The sequence below is a fragment of the Hypanus sabinus genome, chromosome 7 (genome assembly GCF_030144855.1).
Source record: "Hypanus sabinus isolate sHypSab1 chromosome 7, sHypSab1.hap1, whole genome shotgun sequence".
Lineage (NCBI taxonomy): Eukaryota > Metazoa > Chordata > Chondrichthyes > Myliobatiformes > Dasyatidae > Hypanus > Hypanus sabinus.
In genome coordinates this window covers 40,918,836-40,938,837 of record NC_082712.1, presented here as the reverse complement: position 1 = coordinate 40,938,837, position 20,002 = coordinate 40,918,836, and the positions used below count along the sequence as shown (strand labels likewise).

Here is a 20,002-nt window from a genome sequence, read left to right as displayed (position 1 = left end):
TTGTGCTTTCATCTTCCTCCTTGTTTTTCTTAACTTTGTTCCTAGCTTTTCCTTTCCTTCCAGTAAGTAACACTTCTGAGGTACACACGCTATTTACATCAGGTAAATAAGACTCTGTTGAAAAGCTGTAATATTGAACTTCTTTTTTGTGCCCTGTTATACAGCAAAGTGGTCTTATAATGGAGAATTGAAGAATAGTAATCAAGCTTTTAAAAGGCAACAAAAGTACAAAGCATCTCATTAATTAGCTTGTTGAGGTGTCTTCAACAAGGTTATAAGAATGCTCAAACTAAATTTTTCAACTTTGTTATATTCAAAATATTGATTAAGGATTATTTGAATAGTTAGACAGAAATACCACCTTGCTGATTGATATGTAGAAAATAAGTGTGTGTTATGTCACATCTTGATGCATATGGCTTTTTTCAAAAATGCCTGTTTTAGTTTTGCCCACTTGATCTACAAATAACAGGAATACTGACATAACAAATTCCAGAGCTTTGCACCGTAAAGAGATATTGTACTATATTGATGAAATTTCTTGGCTATTTTAACAATTCGGAAACCCAAAATCTTTTATCTAAATTGTACTAGAAACGAGCATTATGACGTAGTGCTTCTATTACTGTAGTTTCATTGATTATCCCATTTATTTGAAGGATTCATTAAAATCTTTTAAAATAGATGATAGATCAAGTAGCATATTTGAAGGAAGCCACTTAATGATGTACTTAGCATTTTATAGGACAGCTAATAATTGGTCAATGGAGATCAAAGAGTTTTGTCGAACCTGTTTGGGGAGCAGTCAATGTTCATTGAACAGGAGTGGAAAGCATAGATAGATAGATAAATACTTTATTGATCCCAAAGGAAATTACAGTGTTGCAGTAGTATTATAAGTGCACAGTTTGACTCCTATAACAGAGCTAGCCCTTTTAATCAGTTTATTGAGCCTGTTGGCATCACCTGTATTGATGCTGTTGTCCCAACACACCACTGCATAGAAGATTGTACTGATGACAACAGACTGGTAGAACATTTGAAGGAGAGTTCCACATACTCCAAAGGATGTCAGTCTCTTCAGGAAGTAGAGGCAACTCTGGCTCTTCTTGTACACAGCCTCTGTGTTGGTGCTCCACTCAAGTCTGTCTTTCCTGTGCACCCCCAAGTACTTGGAGGTCCTCAGCACATCCATGGCCTCACCATCAATAACAGGGAGTAATGCAGGCTTAGTCTTCCTAAAGTCCATCACCATCTCGTTCGTCTTACTAATGCTGAGCTGCAGATGATTCAGCTTGCACCGTTTGACAAAGTCCTCCACCAGGGCCCTGTATTTATCCTCCCAACTTACGTTTATACACCCAACTATTGCTGAGTCATCAGAGAATGTCTCAGTGCTGTATTGAAGGTCTGAGGTATACAGTGTAAACAGGAAGAGAGCTAATACAGTACCCTGTGGGGCCCCAGTGTTGCTTATAGACATGTCTGACACACAGCTCTGAAGCCACACATATGGCCGCACAATTAGTTGATCATATTTTAGGTCTATAATTATGATTTCTTGGCATTGGATTTTGTCTTGGTAATTAAAATGAATAATTGGAAAGTGAGAAGTAGAACTCCTTTGATTGTAGAATGAATTTCGTAAATTATAAAAGCAATTGATGGAGTTAACAATTCTAACCCCTCATCTAAGCATGTTCAAAGTGGTTTTCCAGAGTAATATCAGAAAGTTAAGATTTTCCATTAGAAAAAATTACTTATAATTTAAGAGATAAATATGAAACATTTTTGAAAATTTGGAGCCCTTATTTACAAAAGATAGGATTAAATATATAGATGCTTTTAAGATGAAACAATTGGTTATTAGGGGGAAGAAATAAATATACATATTAAAATTATTACGAACTCCATGGAGCATGTGGAGATCTTCCAACCACCAGGCATTCTTTCTTTCTTTCTTTCTTTCTTTCTTTCTTTTTTTTCTAAGGGGCAGTTAGGGGGGAGGGGTTAAGGGGAGGGGGTATGGGTTATATACATTGTTTTTTTCATACTTTGTAATCATTTAAAAATGCAATAAAAAATTATTTAAAAAAAAAAAAGAAAGTTAAGATTCAAAAGCCCTAGTCTTCATTTTTGCTTTAATTTATTAACCTTCACTTTATTTACAATTTCTTTAGTACTTACTACCACTTCTTGTTTAATGTGATTAAGATTTTGAACTTGTAGAAGAATGTACAATTTTGTTGTATAAATTTTCTGTACTTTCATTTTACCAGCTAACCATTTAAGGGATGAAATGTTCATTAAATTGCATCATATTTTCAATTAGATAACTGAGTTCAAAAAGTTAACCCTATTCCTACACCCACCTTACTAATGAGTTATGACTAATATTTTATTAATATTGTAGTCTTGATAGTTTCATAAATTCTAAGAGAATTAAGCAACGTGCATCTATTGTAGGTTGTTTATTCTCAAACCATGGGAGACACTCTCAATAAAACTCATTTAGTTAGCTTAGTTGTTCGAGTTGGAATAAATGCCTCATGAGGATGATGGTGTATATCATAAAGTTAATATTCTTCACTTTTTATTGCATATATTTCGCAAGCTTTTAACCTTTCCTTTTCCTTCAGCTGAATTAACATGGCATGAAGGGAGCTCAAGTTTCTCAAGTCCTAATTCACCATGGGGTGTAGAATATGAGTCCTCAGTGAAACACCAGTCAAGCTGTGAGTCTAAGAGTTCTAATCCTGATATAGGTTTTAGTGTAGCAGCAATTTTAGAAACCTTAAATGGCCACACTTTCATTCCTACTTCACGGACTCAGTGGATTTCCTTTAATGATGAGCTAAATTCAAGCAGACCTTTAAACTTAGAGTTAAAGGAACCAACAAAAGTTAAAGCTCCATCAAACTCCAATCCTCCTGTGGCCTCCTTTCAGTTGTCGTCTTCCAACAGCACTTTTGATGACCAAAGTGACCTTCAGAGTGATTTTACAGGCAGCAAGAAACTACCAATTGAAGAGAATGACACTGGAAGTTTTACATCCTCAGCATCTCAACCTATGGATATTAGTTTAACGCCTGTGGTTACTCATTTAAATAATGGTATGCCAAATATGATTTGTATGAATTACATAATATTTTATGCCTTGGATATTAATGTCATTGCTCTGTTCTTCAAAGCGAAGTAGTTTGGATACATTTCTTTTAATAGATAGGAACATTAAATTGTGCACCTTTGCACTCATACAAGTGTGATTGCACTGACTATACCAAGCTACTTCGCTGTAATCTGCAGATTTTCTGTAACCTGTATAACTTTGACACTACGTTCTAAAAATAGCATTCTATTTCTTGTATTCAGTACTCAGAGTAATTTGCAGATAATCTAGTACCTTATATTCAGGTTGATGTTATTTGGGGTCAGATAATTAATTCCTACTGATCATTTATGAATGTTTGGGAAAATTAGTTTATTACAAAGATTTAATAGTTTTAAATTTGCAATTCAAAAATCACTATGGGTGGGTGCTATTAAAGTAATGGAAGAGTAAGTGTTATAAGAATGGTGCAATATATATTTTGTTTTTAAGGTTAAGGTTTTAAGTCAGATAGATAAGAAGGCTCTTTCTAAAACAGTTAGTTGTCAGACTGTTCAGCCCAAAATGTTTTGAAAGTTTCATTCTTTATTTAACATTAGAAAAACAATCTCTTGAGCATTTGTGCTCTTCTGTCTGAAACAATGGTCTTTGGATGAATTACTTGTAAGTTTGTACTATATTTCAGCCTGTCACAATTTGCTTTTGATTTACTGCATCCTCACTGGGAGGAGATTGACTTCTGACTTCTTTTTTAGTATCCATGGAAACTGGCATTACTCTTTAGGAACCTAAATTCTTTGTTAACTGGGGGAGATTTGTAGATTGGCATCTGATTAGTGCAATCAATACAAAGTAAGTGAGGTCAATATGCCTGCTGTTAGTGGTAGAGCATGTCCTTGAATCTGGGTATGTAGGCTGGTAGAAATTTAGATTGTTCTGTCCCTGACCAGAAAGGGTTCAATTTGATCAGATATTGGAATCTGTACTTGACAGATAAAGTGCTACAGTCTGGAGGCACAGTAGCTGAAATTTGTTACAGCACATGTCATCTGATTGATGCTCCCACTAATTAAGTGCCTACCAGAAGCTAGACATATTCGCTACAATCTCTGCACAATGTCAAACTCTGAGTTGATTAGAGTCAACTGTGTGTTGTCTTGATTAATTAGCCATTGAATTATTTTGCACTCTTGGAGATTGTATCAGAAATGCAATTATAGAGACCTTATCGTAAGCAGTTTGGGCAATGATGATGAATATGTAAAAGGAATAGATTTGAATTAAATATGCTAATATCAAAGTGAAAAGATAACTGCATCTTCAGGTTAAAATGCTTCTTTTTAATTGTTAGATTAAACTCCACTTTCTCTAAGGCTTGCACTATTAAACTATATATATTGCATAAAGGATTATAATATTCAGATTCTCCCATCTTATGTTGATTAGCTAATACATGAACTGTTTTGATGGGTTAAAGCTTAAGCTTGGGAAGACCACTCCTTCAAATCATATTGTCTTAAATTTATTAATGTTTTTTAACCAAGAAGATTTTTTTAAATGATAAAACTTATTTTAGTTCTGTTATTTTACTCATAATATCTTACGTCATAGCTTTTTTGTGATAATTGAAACCAACAAATCAATTAATGGTAAAGTATTTTTGGAGCTTCAGTCATTCTATATTAATAGAGGTGATGGAAAAGAGAACAGTTGCAGAGAAACTTTAAACATAGAAAACAGGTGTTTATTCCTGTATAGAGATGAAATGACTAATCATCAAAAATACATCTAACTTGCAACAATTGTTGCTTAAGTACTAAATTAAAAATTATGATTTTCTTATATGAAAATATTTAAGCTAAAGTATTTGAACTTAATTCACAAAACATGGTGAACCACATTGTTTAGAAAACTGACAAAATAGCCAAGTAATGAACAGGTTATATTGAAAACTCCGAAACCAGGTGAGAATCTGTTTGGAAGGATTTTTGTTACTATTTCCTGCAACCTGCATTTGTTCATTAGGATTAGTTTTGATTCCTGAATATGCCTTGTTTTCAAAGATGTATATTTATAAGGGTACTCTCATTTATCATTCAGTGTAAGTTTGATTTCTTTTTAGTGCTATAAAAATAACTTGGTTTAAGTTAAGGTATATAGTTAAGTGATTACAACTTTATGCAACATTCTTCACAGTTCTCTTCACTGCATGTAAAAGTATTCTTTAAAAATGGTTGGATGCATGGGAAACAATATCTTTAGACATTCTATGAATTAGTATATCTCATTTGGAATTTTACTTTTTCTTCTCTCTGATTACCCTTCCTCCCCATCTCCCCACCAGTATCACCCCCAGCAAGACCTACTACCCCACTAAATACAGGTATGATTGTGCCACCGCCACGTCCTACATCCAGACCAAAGCTTTCAGCAACAAAATTGGGCGGAATTAATGAAATTGTAAGGTTCTTTATTTATTATACTACAGATCATTTTAGCATTGCAGAATAATGTTCATATATAAAGTTTGTTTTACAAAATATTAAAATAATTTCTCTGCTACTACAGATGTTTTAAAATTATTTCTTAAGTATTGAGATAAGTACTAGGTCAAACATTTCAGTTTTGTTTTATTTTGTAGATATTAGGGAAGAAGAAAAATAAGTGATGATAGACATTCCAATTTCTTCTTCATTCAGTCAGGTTATTAAGTTGATGAGCTACATAAATTACATTTATTATGCATTCAGTGGCCACTTTATTAGGTACACCTGCTCTAATCTGTCTAATCAGCCAATCGTGGCAGGACCTCAGTGCATAAAGGCATACAAACATGGTCAAGGGTTCATTTGTTCAGACCAAACATCAGGATGTGGAATAAGTGACTCTGACTGTAGAATGATCCATGGTGCCAGATGGGGTGGCTTGAGTATCTCAGAAACTGCAGATCTCCTGGGAATTTTGTGCACAACAGTCTCTAGAGTTTACAAAGAATGGGTCAAGAATCTGAAAAACATCCAGTGACCAGTGGTTCTGTGTGTAAAAATGCCTTGTTAATGAGAGAGTTCAGAGGAGAATGGCCAGACTGTTTCAAGCTGACAGAAAGGTGACTGTAGTTCAAATTACTCAGCCTTACAACAGTGGTGAAAGAAGAGCATCTCTGAATGCACAACACATTAAACCTTGAAGTAGGTGGGCTACAGCAGCAGAAGACCACAGACATGCACTCAGTGGTCACTTTATTAGGTGCAGGAGCTACTTAATAAAATATCCATTGATTGTAGGTGGATGATAGAACAATCCTGTTGACCATGTAAGAGAGAATTGGAAGAGTGATCACCTTCCATGTCTCAAGGGAATATCACAATTGTCATAGACAAATGAATCACTGATATCTACTATAACCCCCCCCCCCCAACTCCCACACTAACCTCAACTACACCCCTCCCCATGCTTCTCTGTCTTAGTCACATCTGTTCTCAAAATGAGGCTTTCAGCTCTAGGTCTGCTTAAAGGTCCCCCTACCTCAGGAAATGTGGCTTCCTCTCTTCCTTGGTTGACAGAGCCTTTAAATGCATTTCCCCTATTTCTTGCACAACTGCTCTCATTTCCTCCCCAGCTCTCCACAGACCACAGAAGTAGAGTTCCCTGGTCAACACCTTTCAGCTCACTTGCTTCCACATCTAGCATTCCAAATGGAATTCCACCACCTGCTACATCTTTCCCTCTTTCAGCAAGGACTACTCTATACATGGCTTCCTGGTCCACTCATCTCTTCCCACGAATCCCTCCCACACCCTGGTTCTGAGTCTTCACATAAGCATCCAAGTACTTTTTTTAAAGTGGTTTGAGCATTTTTTTCCTCTTCTTCCTTATCAGACTGTGTAAAATGACTTTTGTTCATTGTCATATAAATCTGGCCCCCTTTTGCAAATGCAAATAGATCCTTCTTATGAAAATCTGTCCATAATTTTATATCCATCAAAAACATCTCTCACAACTTCTTTTGTTGCAGAGAAAACAGTTCTGATTTCGTCTTTCCTCAAAGCTTCAATTTATGAATACTACAATATGTTCATATATTCCCACTACAATTTTTGAGTGCAGTCATATTTACATCGTAGGCGATGATCAGAACTGTATGCAGTAGTCAAAATTTATAAGTAAATTAGCAAAATGTATTAAGTAGCAAATCAAGAACATAGATGGTGACAAAAGACAGAAAAGAACACATTGCAGTGTATATCAAAAATCATGCAGAGGCAAATGAAATTGAACTGTAGAAGTAATTTAGAAAAATTTCAAAGCACACAGTAGGTTTCTAACTTTAAATGGGCTAAGATAGCACTTAGAAAGGATTAATAAGAGGTAACGTTGCTAGGGCTACCATTCACAAAGTCAGAGTTATAAATCATGATAACAGGCCCTTAGCCTAACTTGTAAAGCCAACTAAGTTGCTTACCTAAGTCAGTTCTATTTCTGTGTGTTTGGCCCACTTCCATCTAAAGTTTTCCTATTCATATACATGTCTTTATGTCTTTTAAACATTATAATTGTACCAGTCTTTACAACTTTGTCTGGAATCTCGCTCCACAGATGCTACACCCTCTGTATAAAAAGGTTGTCCTTCATGTCCATTTAAATGATTGCCCTTACACATAAAATCTTTGTCCTGTAATTTTAGATTCCCCTGCCCTTGGTAAAAGAATGTGATCCATCACCCTATCGATGCCCCTCATGATTTTATATACCTCTATAAGCCTCTTATATCCAGAGGAAAAAAGTCTTGTACTCCAGAGGGAAAAAACCCAGTGTCCATTATTTCCTTATAACTAAATCCCTGCAGTCTCAGTTATACCCTCTTGAAGTTTTTTCTATACATCCTTCCCATGGCTAAACAATCAAAACTGCACACAAAATCACATGGCACCCCAAATCTGGTACTTAGTGTTCTGATTAATATAGGCTAGTGCACCAAGTGTCCTTTTAATTTGATTTTATTTAGGGATGCAGCATGGGAACAGGCCCTTATTGGCTCATTGAGCCTGCGCCACCCAATTACACCCGTGTTCCAATTAACCTACTAACGTGTCTTTTCTATTTCTTTACCACCCTGTTACCTGTGTTGACACTTTCAGGGAACTCTGTACTTGTATCCTTCAGTCTCTGTTCGACAATGCTCTCCAAAAACCTATTTACTATGTAAGCCCTGACTATTTTAATTCCCCAATTTGTAAAATTTTATACTTGATCCTGTTGTCACCTTAAATAACCTTCACTATACCACTAATTTTGATGTTATTCACAATCTTTATATTTATGCCAACTACATTCTCATCCAAGTCATTATTATAGATGATGGACAACTGTGTACCCAAAACCAACCTTTGTGGCACATGACTGGTCACAATCTGAAAAAGCAACCTTTCGCTATCACCCTCTGAAGCCTTCCTCCAAGCCAATTCCTATCTGCAATGTTATTGTCTCAGAACATTTGGTATTCTGTTTACTTTGAAATTTTATTGTCAGCAAGAATTTATGAAAGGAAAAACATGCTTACTAAATCTATTGGGATAGTTTAAGTAAAACAGTCCTGTGCAAAAGTTGCAGGTATGTGTTAAAAAAATTCTGTAAAGTGTAGATGCTTTCAGAAATTATGAAATTAAAAGTATCAAAAATGAACTACTATGTGCATAAAGCAGTAAAGCACAAACTAAATCAAAAAAATATTTGTTGTGACAGCACATTGCCTTTAAAAGCGCATCAATTCTCTAAGGTACACTGTCATGCAGTTTTATGAGAAAATCAGCTGGTAGGTTGCTTCCAGCATCTTGGAGAACTTACCACGGTTCTTCTGCAGACTTTGAGTGTCTTGCTTGCTTCTGTCTTTCCAGCTAATCCCAGACAGCCTCAATATGTTGAGATCAGGGCTCTGCGTAGGTCATACCATCTGAAACCATATAAAAAATCTAGGGTGCCTAAGACTTGTGCACAGTACTGTAACTACTGGAATAGATAAGGGAGACTAGTGGATATGGTGTGTTCCAGAAATTATGGTAGTGTGGCGACCCACTTACTAGCGCACTCGAACCGGCTCACAATTAGCCAGTGCGCCGGCACAAAGGCCAGTCCCAAAAGGGCGCCAGGTCTGCTTCACCAACAAAGGGAAAAGCCTGCAGGGGATTGTGAGTACATGCCCCCTACAGCATCCGCGCCCGGGGAGGGCGGGATGAAGGAGGCTTTAAAGCAAGGCTGTGAAGTTCGAGTAAAATCTTCTTTAACTGCAGTTTACCGACTCCGTGTCGTTGTTTTAGCGCTGCGTGTAGCACACTGCTACAATAGGTCCTACATAAGAATTTGGTGCACATGGGATTGAGATTAGTTTTTCAGCATGGTTTGAGAATTCATTGGTAAACAGTAAACAGAGCAGGAATAAATGTGACTTTTTCTAAGAGGGCAGTGAATTGCCCAGTGATCGGTGCTATTCCCTAACCATTCACAAAATACATGCCTGAGGGAATTAACAGAGTACGTTAAAAGTGGACAGTAATGTTAGAGTTATAGAACTCTACAGCACAGAAGCAGGACCTTCAACCCATCTAGTCTGTGCCAAACCATTAATCTGCCTAGTCCCATCAATCTGCACCCAGACCACAGCAAGCCATACCCCTCCCATCCATGTACCTATCCATATTTTTCTTAAACGTTGAAATCAACCCTACATCCACCACTTGCACTAACAGCCCATTCTATACACTCATCATCCTCTGAGTGAAGAAGTTCCCCGTCATGTTCTCCTTAACATTTCACCTTTCACCCTTAATCCATGACCTCTAGTTATGGTCTCACCCAACCTCAGTGGGAAAACCCTGCTTGCATTTACCTTATTTATATCCCTCATAATTCTGTATACCACTATCACGTTTCCCCTCAATCTTCGACGTTCCAGGGAAAAAAAGTTCTAACCTATTCAATCTTCCCCTATAACTCAGGTCCTCAAGACCCATCAACATCCTTATAAACTTTCTCTGTATTCTTTCAATCTCATTTATGTCTTTCTTGTAGTCAGGTGACCAAACTGCACACAACACTCCAAATTAGGCCTCACCAGCATTTTATACAATTTCAACACAAATCCTTGAAACGAAGGATCACTAACTGCAAAGTGTTCCTCCTACACAAACTTCTGTCACATTCCCTAATAAGAGATCTAATATTGCATTCTCTCTAGTTAGTACTTCTTTGTACTGATTGAAGAAACTTTCAAAAATGAACACATTTGACAAACTATTTCCAATCCATCTGTTTTACAGTATGGGAGTCCCAGTCAATACTGTATGTGGAAAGTTAAAATCACCTGCTGTCACAACCTGGTGGAACACAGCAGGCCAGGCAGCATCTATAGGGAGAAGCACTGTCGACGTTTCTCTTAGTATCTTTCAGTTAGTCCTGATGAAGGGTCTCGGCCCGAAACGTTGACAGCGCTTCTCCCTATAGATGCTGCCTGGCCTGCTGTGTTTCACCAGCATTTTGTGTGTGTTATTTGAATTTCCAGCATCTGTAGATTTCCTCGTGTTTACTATCACAACCTTATGTTTCTTGCAACAGTCTGAGATCTCGCTACAAATTTGCTCCTCTAAATCCCGCAAGCTGTTGGGTCTTTAATGTAATCCTATTAACACAGTCATACCTTTTTTATTCCTCATTTCTACCTAGAAGCCTCGTTAGACAAGCTATCCAGTCTCTCCTGACTGAGCACTGCTGTTTACATTTTCCTGACTGGTGATGTCACGCCTCCTTCTTTAATCCCTCCCACTCATCAGGTCTAAAACAAAAGAACCAGATAACCATATATAACCATATACCAATTACAGCATGGAAACAGGCCATCTCGGCCCTTCTAAACTCTGGAACATTGAACTGCTATTCCTATCCCTCCTACAACCTAGTCTCACCAATGGCTACAACATCATAATTCCATGTGTTGGTCCACGCCCTAAGCTCATCTGCCTTTCCTACTCTTTGCATTGATATATACACAGCTGAGAATGTTACTCCACCATGCTCAACCTTTTGTTTCCTGATCTTTTATGCAGGCTTAACAACATCTCTCTCCACAGCCACTCCACTATCTTTTCTGGCACTCTGGTTCCCATCACCTGCAACTCTAGTTCCTCCCCCATCAGCCCCCAGTTTAGGTGCAAACCGTCCCTTCTGTACAGGTTCCACCTCGTCTTGAAGAGAACCCAATGATCCAAAAATTTGAAACTCCTCCTCCTGTGCCATCTCCTTAGCCATGTGTAAAACCATATGATCTTTCTTTTTCTGGCCTCATTAGCAAGTGGCTTGGGTAGCAACCCTGGAGGTCCTGTCCATCACTTACCAACTTATCACTTTCCATGGACTCACTTTGCAGGATCTCGTCACCCCTCCTACACATGTCATTGGTACAGACGTAGACCACAGCTGCTGGCTGCTCACCTTCCCACTTTAGAATGCTGTAGAGTCAGTCAGAGGTGTGCCTGACCCTAGCATTTGGGAGGCAACATACCACACAGGGATCTCGTTCTCATCTACAGAACCTCATTTCTGTTCCCCGACCAATGATTTCCCTATTGCTACAGCTCACCTCTTCTCTCACCTTTCTTTCTGAACTGTAGAGCCAGGCTCAGTGCTAGAGACTTAACTGCTGTAGTTTTCCTGTGCTAGATCATCTCCACTCCCCCACCAAAGGTATCTGAAATGGTACCTGTTACTGAGGGGAATAGTCACAGGGGTACTCTTGCACTGGCTACCTATCCCCTTCCCCCTCCTAATGGTCACCCAGTTACCTGTGTCCTGAACCTTTGGTGCAAGAACCTTCCTGTGTGTCCTCTCTCTCAAACCCCCAGCCTCTTGAATGATCTGAAGTTCATCCTGTTCAAGTTCCAATTCCTTAAGACAGTTTGAAGTTGCAGCTGTATGCAGCAGGGACACTGGAGATCACCCCACAGCCCACAAGAGGAGCATCCCACTAACCTGCCTGTCATCCCCACTGTTCTAAATGTGCAAATAGAAACAATAAATAACAAAAAAAATTTCCTACTTATGGCCTACACCTCGCCGAAGCCTCGATAAAGCCTCAACTCCCATTCTTAACACTGGTCCACTCACATGATTTCTGCTCTACTTAAACCTAGCTTCTTTTTGTTGCCCCTTGACAAGATCTAATTATGCACAATCTCCTTGGGAATTGCGGCATGCAAATTGTGCCAACTGCCCCTTCTCAATTTTCTTAGACTCTCTCTCCCACTAATAATCTGATGTCACCTCAGGAACTTTGGCACACAAAATGAGCGGACTGACCCCGCTCACTTTTTAGCTGCAAGGGGGATGCAAAGAGACCTCACTGTGATTTAAGCAAGATGAATGGATGGGCAAATCTTATCCACTTTGATTCCTAATAATAGAAAAGCAATTTATTATCTGAATGTTGATTGATCTGAGAATAGGGAAGGGTAAGGAGACCTGGGCTTCTTTGTATATCAGTCACTGGAAGTAAACATTAAGGTGCAATAAGCAAGTAGAAAGTGGTTTATTGTCCCTTCATTTCAATACAACAGGAGAAAGATCTCATGCTGCACCTGTATAAGCCCTCTGTGTGACACCATCTGCAGATTTGACTAGTTTTGATCTCATATAAGGAAGGATGCTCTTGCCATAAAGGGAGTAAAACAAATGTATAGTGCCTTATTGAACATATAAAATACTAAAGGGATTGGACAGGCTAGATGCAGGAAGATTGTTTCTGATATTGGGGAAGTCCAGAACGAGGGGTCACAGTTTAAGGATAAAGGGGAAGATAAGGAAAAACTTCTTCACACAGAGAGTGGTGAACCTGTAGAATTCTCTGCCACAGGAAACAGTTGAGGCCGGTTCATTGGCTATATTTAAGAGGAAGTTAGATATGGCCCTTGTGGCTAAAGGGATCAGGGGGTATGGAGAGAAAGCAGGTACAGGGTTCTAAGTTGGATGATCAGCCATGATCATACTGAATGGCGGTGCAGGCTCAAAGGGCCGAATGGCCTACTCCTGCACCTATTTTCTATGTTTCTATGCTTCTATAAGAAGTATTCCACCCCTAACCCTCCCGGAAGTTTTCATGTTCTATTGTTTTACAACATTGCAACACAATGGATTTAATTTGGCTTTTTTGACACTGATCAACAGGAAAGGACTCTTTCATGTCAAAGTGAAAACAAATTTCTACAAAATAGTCTAAATTTATTACAGTTATTAAACACAAAATAATTGATTGCATAATTACTCACCCTCTTCAAGTCAGTATTTAGTTGATGCACCTTGCAGCAATTACAGCCTGAGTCTGTGTGGATAGGTCTTCTATCAGCTTTGCACATCTAGACACTGCAATTTTAGACTGATGGCCAAAAAGCTCAATTTCACTTAATCAGACAATCGAACCTTCTTCCACCTGACTTCAGAGTCTCCCACGTGCCTTCTGGGAAAGCCTAGCTGAGATTTCATGTGAGTTTTTTCAACAGTGGTTTTCTCTTTGCCACTGCAGCTCTACCATAAAGCTGCAACTAGTGAAGCACCCAGGCAACTGTTGTTGTATGTGTCGTCTCTCCCATCTCAGCCACTAAAACTTGGAACTCCGCCAGAGTTATCATAGGTCTCTTTGTGGCCTCCCTCACTAGTCCCCTTCTTGCACAGTTACTCAGTTTTTTGAGGACATCCTGCTCCAAGCAGATTTACAGCTGTGCCTTATTTCTTTTTTTTTGATGATTGATTTAACTGTACTCCAAGCGATATTTAGTCACTTGGAAATTCTCTTGTATCCATCTCCTGACTTGTGCTTTTCAATAACCTTTTTGTGGAGGTGCTTGGAGTGTTCTTTTGTCCTCATGATGTAGTTTTCTGCCAGGATACTGTCTCATCCGCAGCTGCATCTTCCAGATACAGGTGTATTTTACTATAATCAATTAAATCACCTTGACTGAACACTGTGATCTCCATTTAACTAATTGTGTGACTTCTAAAACCAATTGTCTGCACAGTTGATAATTTGGCATGTCATATTAAAGGGAGTGAATACTTATGTAGTCAATTAATTAAGATCACTTTGTAGAGATCTGTTTTCACTTTGACACGTGTTTTTCTGTTCATCAGTGTCAAAAAAAAGCCAAATTAAAGCTAAATTGATTCAATGTTGTAAAACAATAAAACATGAAATCTTCCAAAGGGGGTGAATACTTTTTATCAGCACTGTATAGTAGACTGATTGCAGGACTCCTGCATCAAGAAAAATTGAATCCATTTACTGGAGTATCCAAGAATGTGGGGAAGGGAATCCAGCAGAAACTATAAATTTCCCAAAAGACTAAGGGAAAAAAAAAAGCAATAGTTACAGCTTTAATATACAGGGTAAGTTATTTTGGACTAAGCTGACAAGTAATTTCTTCACTCTGAGCATGTTGAACATAAAACAATTCTCTATTTGTCATCGTGATACTTGAGTATCTGCATCCATCAATTATATTGCAGGCAGAAAACCAACTTCATGCTTCCTGTTGATGTAGTGATTTTTTTGAACAGTCGAAGAGGTGAAGGGATATGGGGAGAAAGAGTGAAAAGAACACTGAAGTGGTTGATCAACCATCATATTGAACAGTGGAAAAGGCCTGAAAGACCAAATTATCTTCTCTTGCTCCTGTTTTCTTTGTTCTTAAATGTACAAGCTATGGATGAACAAAATTTTTGGAAAATAATGCTGAAACAAATGCTAAAATATATGATTTGTATAGTCTTTACAAATTGTGCAAAGGAATATAAAATGGAGCTTGCTCAATCAGCTGTAGGGTATTGTACAGGAATGTGTCAAGAGTTGTTAAAATTGGATAATGGAAATCCAAATTGAAGCATAGCTTCAGAGCAAAATATAATTGTGAAAAAAGCCAATAACATTAAAACAACACTTAAAATTGAAGGTCAGTACAAGATGGCAAATATAAAAGATTCTCAGTATTCACAAAGACTACTTGTTTTTCCCAAATTCAAACAATGAAGCATGAAGGAACGAAAACATTGTGTATTGATTTGGAGCATTGGGAAATTGTTGGATGCAGTACCCTAATTATGTCATTTGTTTAGAAATATAGTTCATGTGATTCAGATTTGCAAATAATATCAAGAAGTGGAATCAAAAGAGGGCAGCTCTCTTGCAGAATCATGCATCTTGCTGCTAGTCATCAACCCAACCCATTTCCCACAACACTCTGAGACACTGGAATATTTCTATTGATAATATAACAATGTAAATGTCATTTACAAGATAATTGATTCAGAAACAGTAAAGAAAAGACAATGAATTCTTTTATTCCTTTGATAATCATTGGAGAAAGATATTAATTTGTACATGGCAATTGTGACTAAATTATAATCTGAATGATAGGGAAGATGTGGAGGGCCAATAGGAAAAAATAGGACATTTCTGTGTATAGATATGATGATATCGCCATTAAATTTCCCTGAAAAGAGGTGTGATATTTGTGATGCAAGTTTATCTGCACCCATCAATTGCCTATTAGGCAGCACGCCAGTTTCTTCCTTCCTGTTGATTATAGTGATTTCTGTAAGCAACCAACCTTGGGAATTGCAGTTATTGACATTGCATTCAAATTTGTTCTTGACAAAACAGAATAAAGACACTGTACTAATTTGCTTTTGCCCCACACATGTTAGCCAAATACCACCTTATGAAGGTAACACATAACAAATTGCCACAAATATTGACACCTGCTGTTGTAAATACCACAGGGTCCCTCTAACTCAGGGCTTCCCAACCTGGAGTTCACGGACCCCTTGTTTAATGGTATTGGTCAATAACATAAAAACAGTTGGGAACCCCTGCACTAACTTATTCCAAGCATTTGAATCATTGTTTGAAAATATCACTTGACTTCCATCTTGCTTTCTGTGTTGCATCTTCATTCTCACTTTTTCCATACTCCATGCCTATATGCAGTTCCACAGTGCAGTCTTGAGATTAATCATTACTCAATAATCCTTGTGTCCAGTAACAACTTGAATTGCTGCAGTATTTTGTATGCTACAACAGAATAACAAACAAAGAAAATTTCATGACTGCGGCATGGATGTTGGACATAACCTTCAGGATTTATTGCTCCTTTTGTGATACACCAGCTGGATGTTGAAATAACTTTTCAGTTCCAAGTATTTGGCATTATTGACACAAAACACTAACAATGCAAAGTGTGTTAATATAGTAACCTACAATAGCCATTCAAAAGCAGAGATTTATCTGCAGAAATGTTTACTTTTCATGGGATAACAGCATTGCCAACAATGTTCCTTTAAGTACCTTCAAACTATAGACCAGTGAGTTTCAAATCACCGGTAAGGATAGGATTTATGAGTGTTTGGAAAGCCATGGTCTAATTGGGAACAGACAGCATGGCTTTATATGGGGCAAAATGTGTCATATTAACTTAATTCAAGGAGGTGATGATAATTGATTGTAGAGCTGAGGATGCTCTCTACAAAGATTTTAGTAAGGCATTTGACGAGTTCCTTCTTTGAGACTCATCGTAAAGATTAAGGTGCGTGGGATCCTTAATGAATTGTCTGTTTGGATTCAGAATTGGCTTGACCACCAAGATCGAGGATAGCAGTTGATAGGACTTACTGTGGCTGGAACTCTGTGACTAGTGTGTTCTGCTGTGATCTGTACTGGGGCCTCTGATTTAAGATTCAAGACTGTTTAATGTATTTTCAGTATACAAGTGTAAAGGAGAACAAAATAATTATTACTCTGGATCTAATGCAGCATTAAAAATAAACACAGTAAGATAAAGGACATAATAATTAAAAAAAACAGAAGTATAAATACATAAGAGCTTATATAAATAGATTGATTGTATCTCCATAAAGTGACACGAGGCACAGGATTGTCTGGTGACTGAGAGGAAATAATGAAGTAATATTGGAGTTAGTAGATGGAGGTGTTGAAATGCTTTAGTGCTTGAGGAAAGTAAATGTTTTTCATTCTGGTGGTTCTGATGTGGATGCTACATAGCCACCTCCCTGATGGGAGGGGGACAAAGAGTCCATGAGCATGATGGGTGAAATCCTTTGTGATTCTACTGGCCCTTTTCTGGCACCTTTCTGTATATACATTATTGATGGTGGGTAGGCTGGTGCCAGTGATGCATTGGGCAGTTTTGACTGCCTTTTTTAGAGCCTTCCTGTTGAGACAGTTTCCACCCCATGCAGTGATGCAGCTTGTAAGAGGAATTGTTGAGCTTTCCTGACTCTAAAGGATATGTTCTGGGACCATGAGGGATTGTGTGAAATATATATTCCCAGAAGTTTGAAACTGCTTGCAGTTTCCACTACTGTGCAGCTGATGTAAAGGGGGCTGTGAGTGATGTGAGTTCTCCTAAAGTTGATGACCATTTTTTCTGGTGCTCCCCTCCCCCTTTCTTCCAAGGCCTTCCGTCCTATGATACTCCCCCTTCTCCAGCCTTGTATCCATTTTGCCAATCAACTTCCCAGCTCTTAGCTTCATCTCTCCCCCTCCTGTCATTTCGGTTCTCCCCTTCCCCCTCCCACTTTCAAATCTCTTTACTATTTCTTTCTTCCATTAATCCTGATGATGGTTTCGACCTGAAACGTCGACTGCACTTCTCCCTATAGATGCTGCCGCCACCACCATTTTGTGAGTGTGGCTTGAATTTCCAGCATCTGCAGATTTTCTCGTGTAACCATTTTCTTTGTCCATTTACATTAATGAAAATGTTATTTGCCTGGCACCAGACTTTGAGCTCTTACGTGTTGCAAGATGGTGGCATGCAGAGACACATTGGGTACTCTGGCTCCCAATAACAGTGCTAGCTTTAACTTCTTCGATAGTATTTCAAAGTTTCTAGTCAGGGATTTCAGTTGTCCAAAGCTATGCAAATACAGCATCGCTGAACTCTGAGACAAAATTACTTTTACCAGCCAGCAGAAGAGTTAGTAGCAGTGTTCAATGGACTAGGCATTCTATAGACAGCAGAGCCAGCTACAGCAACTTTACTTAGGTGACTTAACCGAGGAAGAAGCAGATGCAGGCTGTGCGAGAGGAAGCAGAAACACTGCAAGGCTGAGAGCTAGCCTAACCAGACCAGCAGCACCATCACTTTTCCTGGCCAACATCAACTCACTAGAAAATAAAATAGACTTACTGAAGCTGAGAATGAATGAGAAATTGCTACATTCTGGTTTTCACTTAAATGTGTTTAAACAACTAAATGCACAATTCAGCATTTCAACTCAATGCAATGACTATTCCACTCATCGAGGAGCCCATGTCGGAAATCCAAAGGAGGTGGAATTTGTGTGTACATTAACAAAGGTTTGTGCACAAACACATCTGTAGTTAGCAGTCACTGTTCTGGGGCAGTTGAACATCTTACAATTAAATGCTGACCACATTACCTGCTTAGGGAGTTACTGTTTTGTTCATCACTGTTGTCTCCATTTCCTGCTGCCCCAAATATGAACACCAGAAAGACACTGGGAGAGATTTACTGTATCATCAACTCTCTACAAAACAGGTATCCAGCTCGTCTTCATAATTGCAGGTGACTTAACCTGCATGCCATTTTATCAAAATTCCACCAATACATCACACGAGCCACTAGGGGAACAAACAGACTGGGCCAAGTTTATACAAACAGACATTCTATGCCATCATCTTGGCCTATCTGACCACTTCTCCATAATGTTAATCCCAGCATGCCAACCACTGCTGAAAATGGAAATACCAGTCAAGAGGGAGATCACTGCATGGGCTAATGAAGCCTAATTAGGCCTAATGGTTCAGTATGCTTCAGTACTGTTTTGAATAACTAACAGGAAGATATTCAAGGAAGCCACCACGAAAAAAGAAGTCACAGACCTCGAGAAATATGCCTCATCTGTCACTGTCTACATCAAGAATGGTCATCTCACAGCTCAATCAGAAGCCCTGGCTGAATGCAGCGGTGTGCTCCCTACTAAAAGCCAGGATGCTGCCTTCAAGTCCAGTGACAGAGCTGCTCTCAGAGCAGCCAGGAGAAATCTTATCTTGGGCATCAAGACAGCAAAGATCGCCTATGCATAAAAAAAATGAGAAATATCTGATAACAATCCCCAGCATATGTGCTGAGCATCAAAGGCATTACTAACTCTGCAAGGAAAAACAACATCCACTGTACCAGTGACACCCCTCTCCCTGACATTCTAAGCAGCTTCTATGCACAGTTCAAGGCAATGCAACACTGGCCATGCAAGCTTGTGAGCAGCCACTGACGTGAGAAGGACAACTCAACTACCATGAGGGCAGCCATGCCAGACAGCATCACAGGAGTGTGCACACCATCTCACTGACACCTTCAACACTTAACTCATCCAGGCTGCTATCTCCACATGCTTCAAGCCAGCCAGCATCATGCCTGTACCAAAGAACTCTCCATTTTCAGAATTAAACAGTATCATGTTGTATCATTTGCCAATCTTCTAAGCTATCTGCAATATCACCAATCCTTGTAATGTCTGAAGTCTGACTGCTGTTCCTGAATTTCATTTTGGCACTCAACACTATTGTCTACTGACCTTGGTGAACAAATTTCTACTCCTCAGTCTAAATACATCACTGTGCAACTAGGTATTGAACACCAACAAACAGACCTCAGATAATCAGGAATGCACAACCACTCCCCCTTCCCATCATCTGCAAATGGTATGTTGGCATTCATAGCAAAAGGATTTGAGTACAAGAGCAGGGAGGTTCTACTGCAGTTGTACAAGGACTTGGTGAGACCGCACCTAGAGTATTGTGTGCAGTTTTGG

At 38.6% G+C, this 20,002-nt stretch overlaps 1 protein-coding gene across 4 annotated transcripts in view; it reads left to right on the top strand.

Annotated features, from left to right (window-relative positions):
- Positions 1-20,002, top strand: part of fcho2 (FCH and mu domain containing endocytic adaptor 2) — a 208,967-nt gene that overhangs the window by 121,558 nt on the left and 67,407 nt on the right. For 3 of the 4 annotated variants that reach the window (XM_059974579.1, XM_059974578.1, XM_059974580.1), the window contains one exon: positions 5,454-5,569. In XM_059974579.1, coding sequence (XP_059830562.1) covers positions 5,454-5,569 — 116 coding nt within the window. Of the gene's footprint in view, positions 1-45; positions 103-2,639; positions 3,114-5,453; positions 5,570-20,002 lie in introns of all 4 variants that reach the window. The other variant, XM_059974581.1, reaches the window with a different exon arrangement.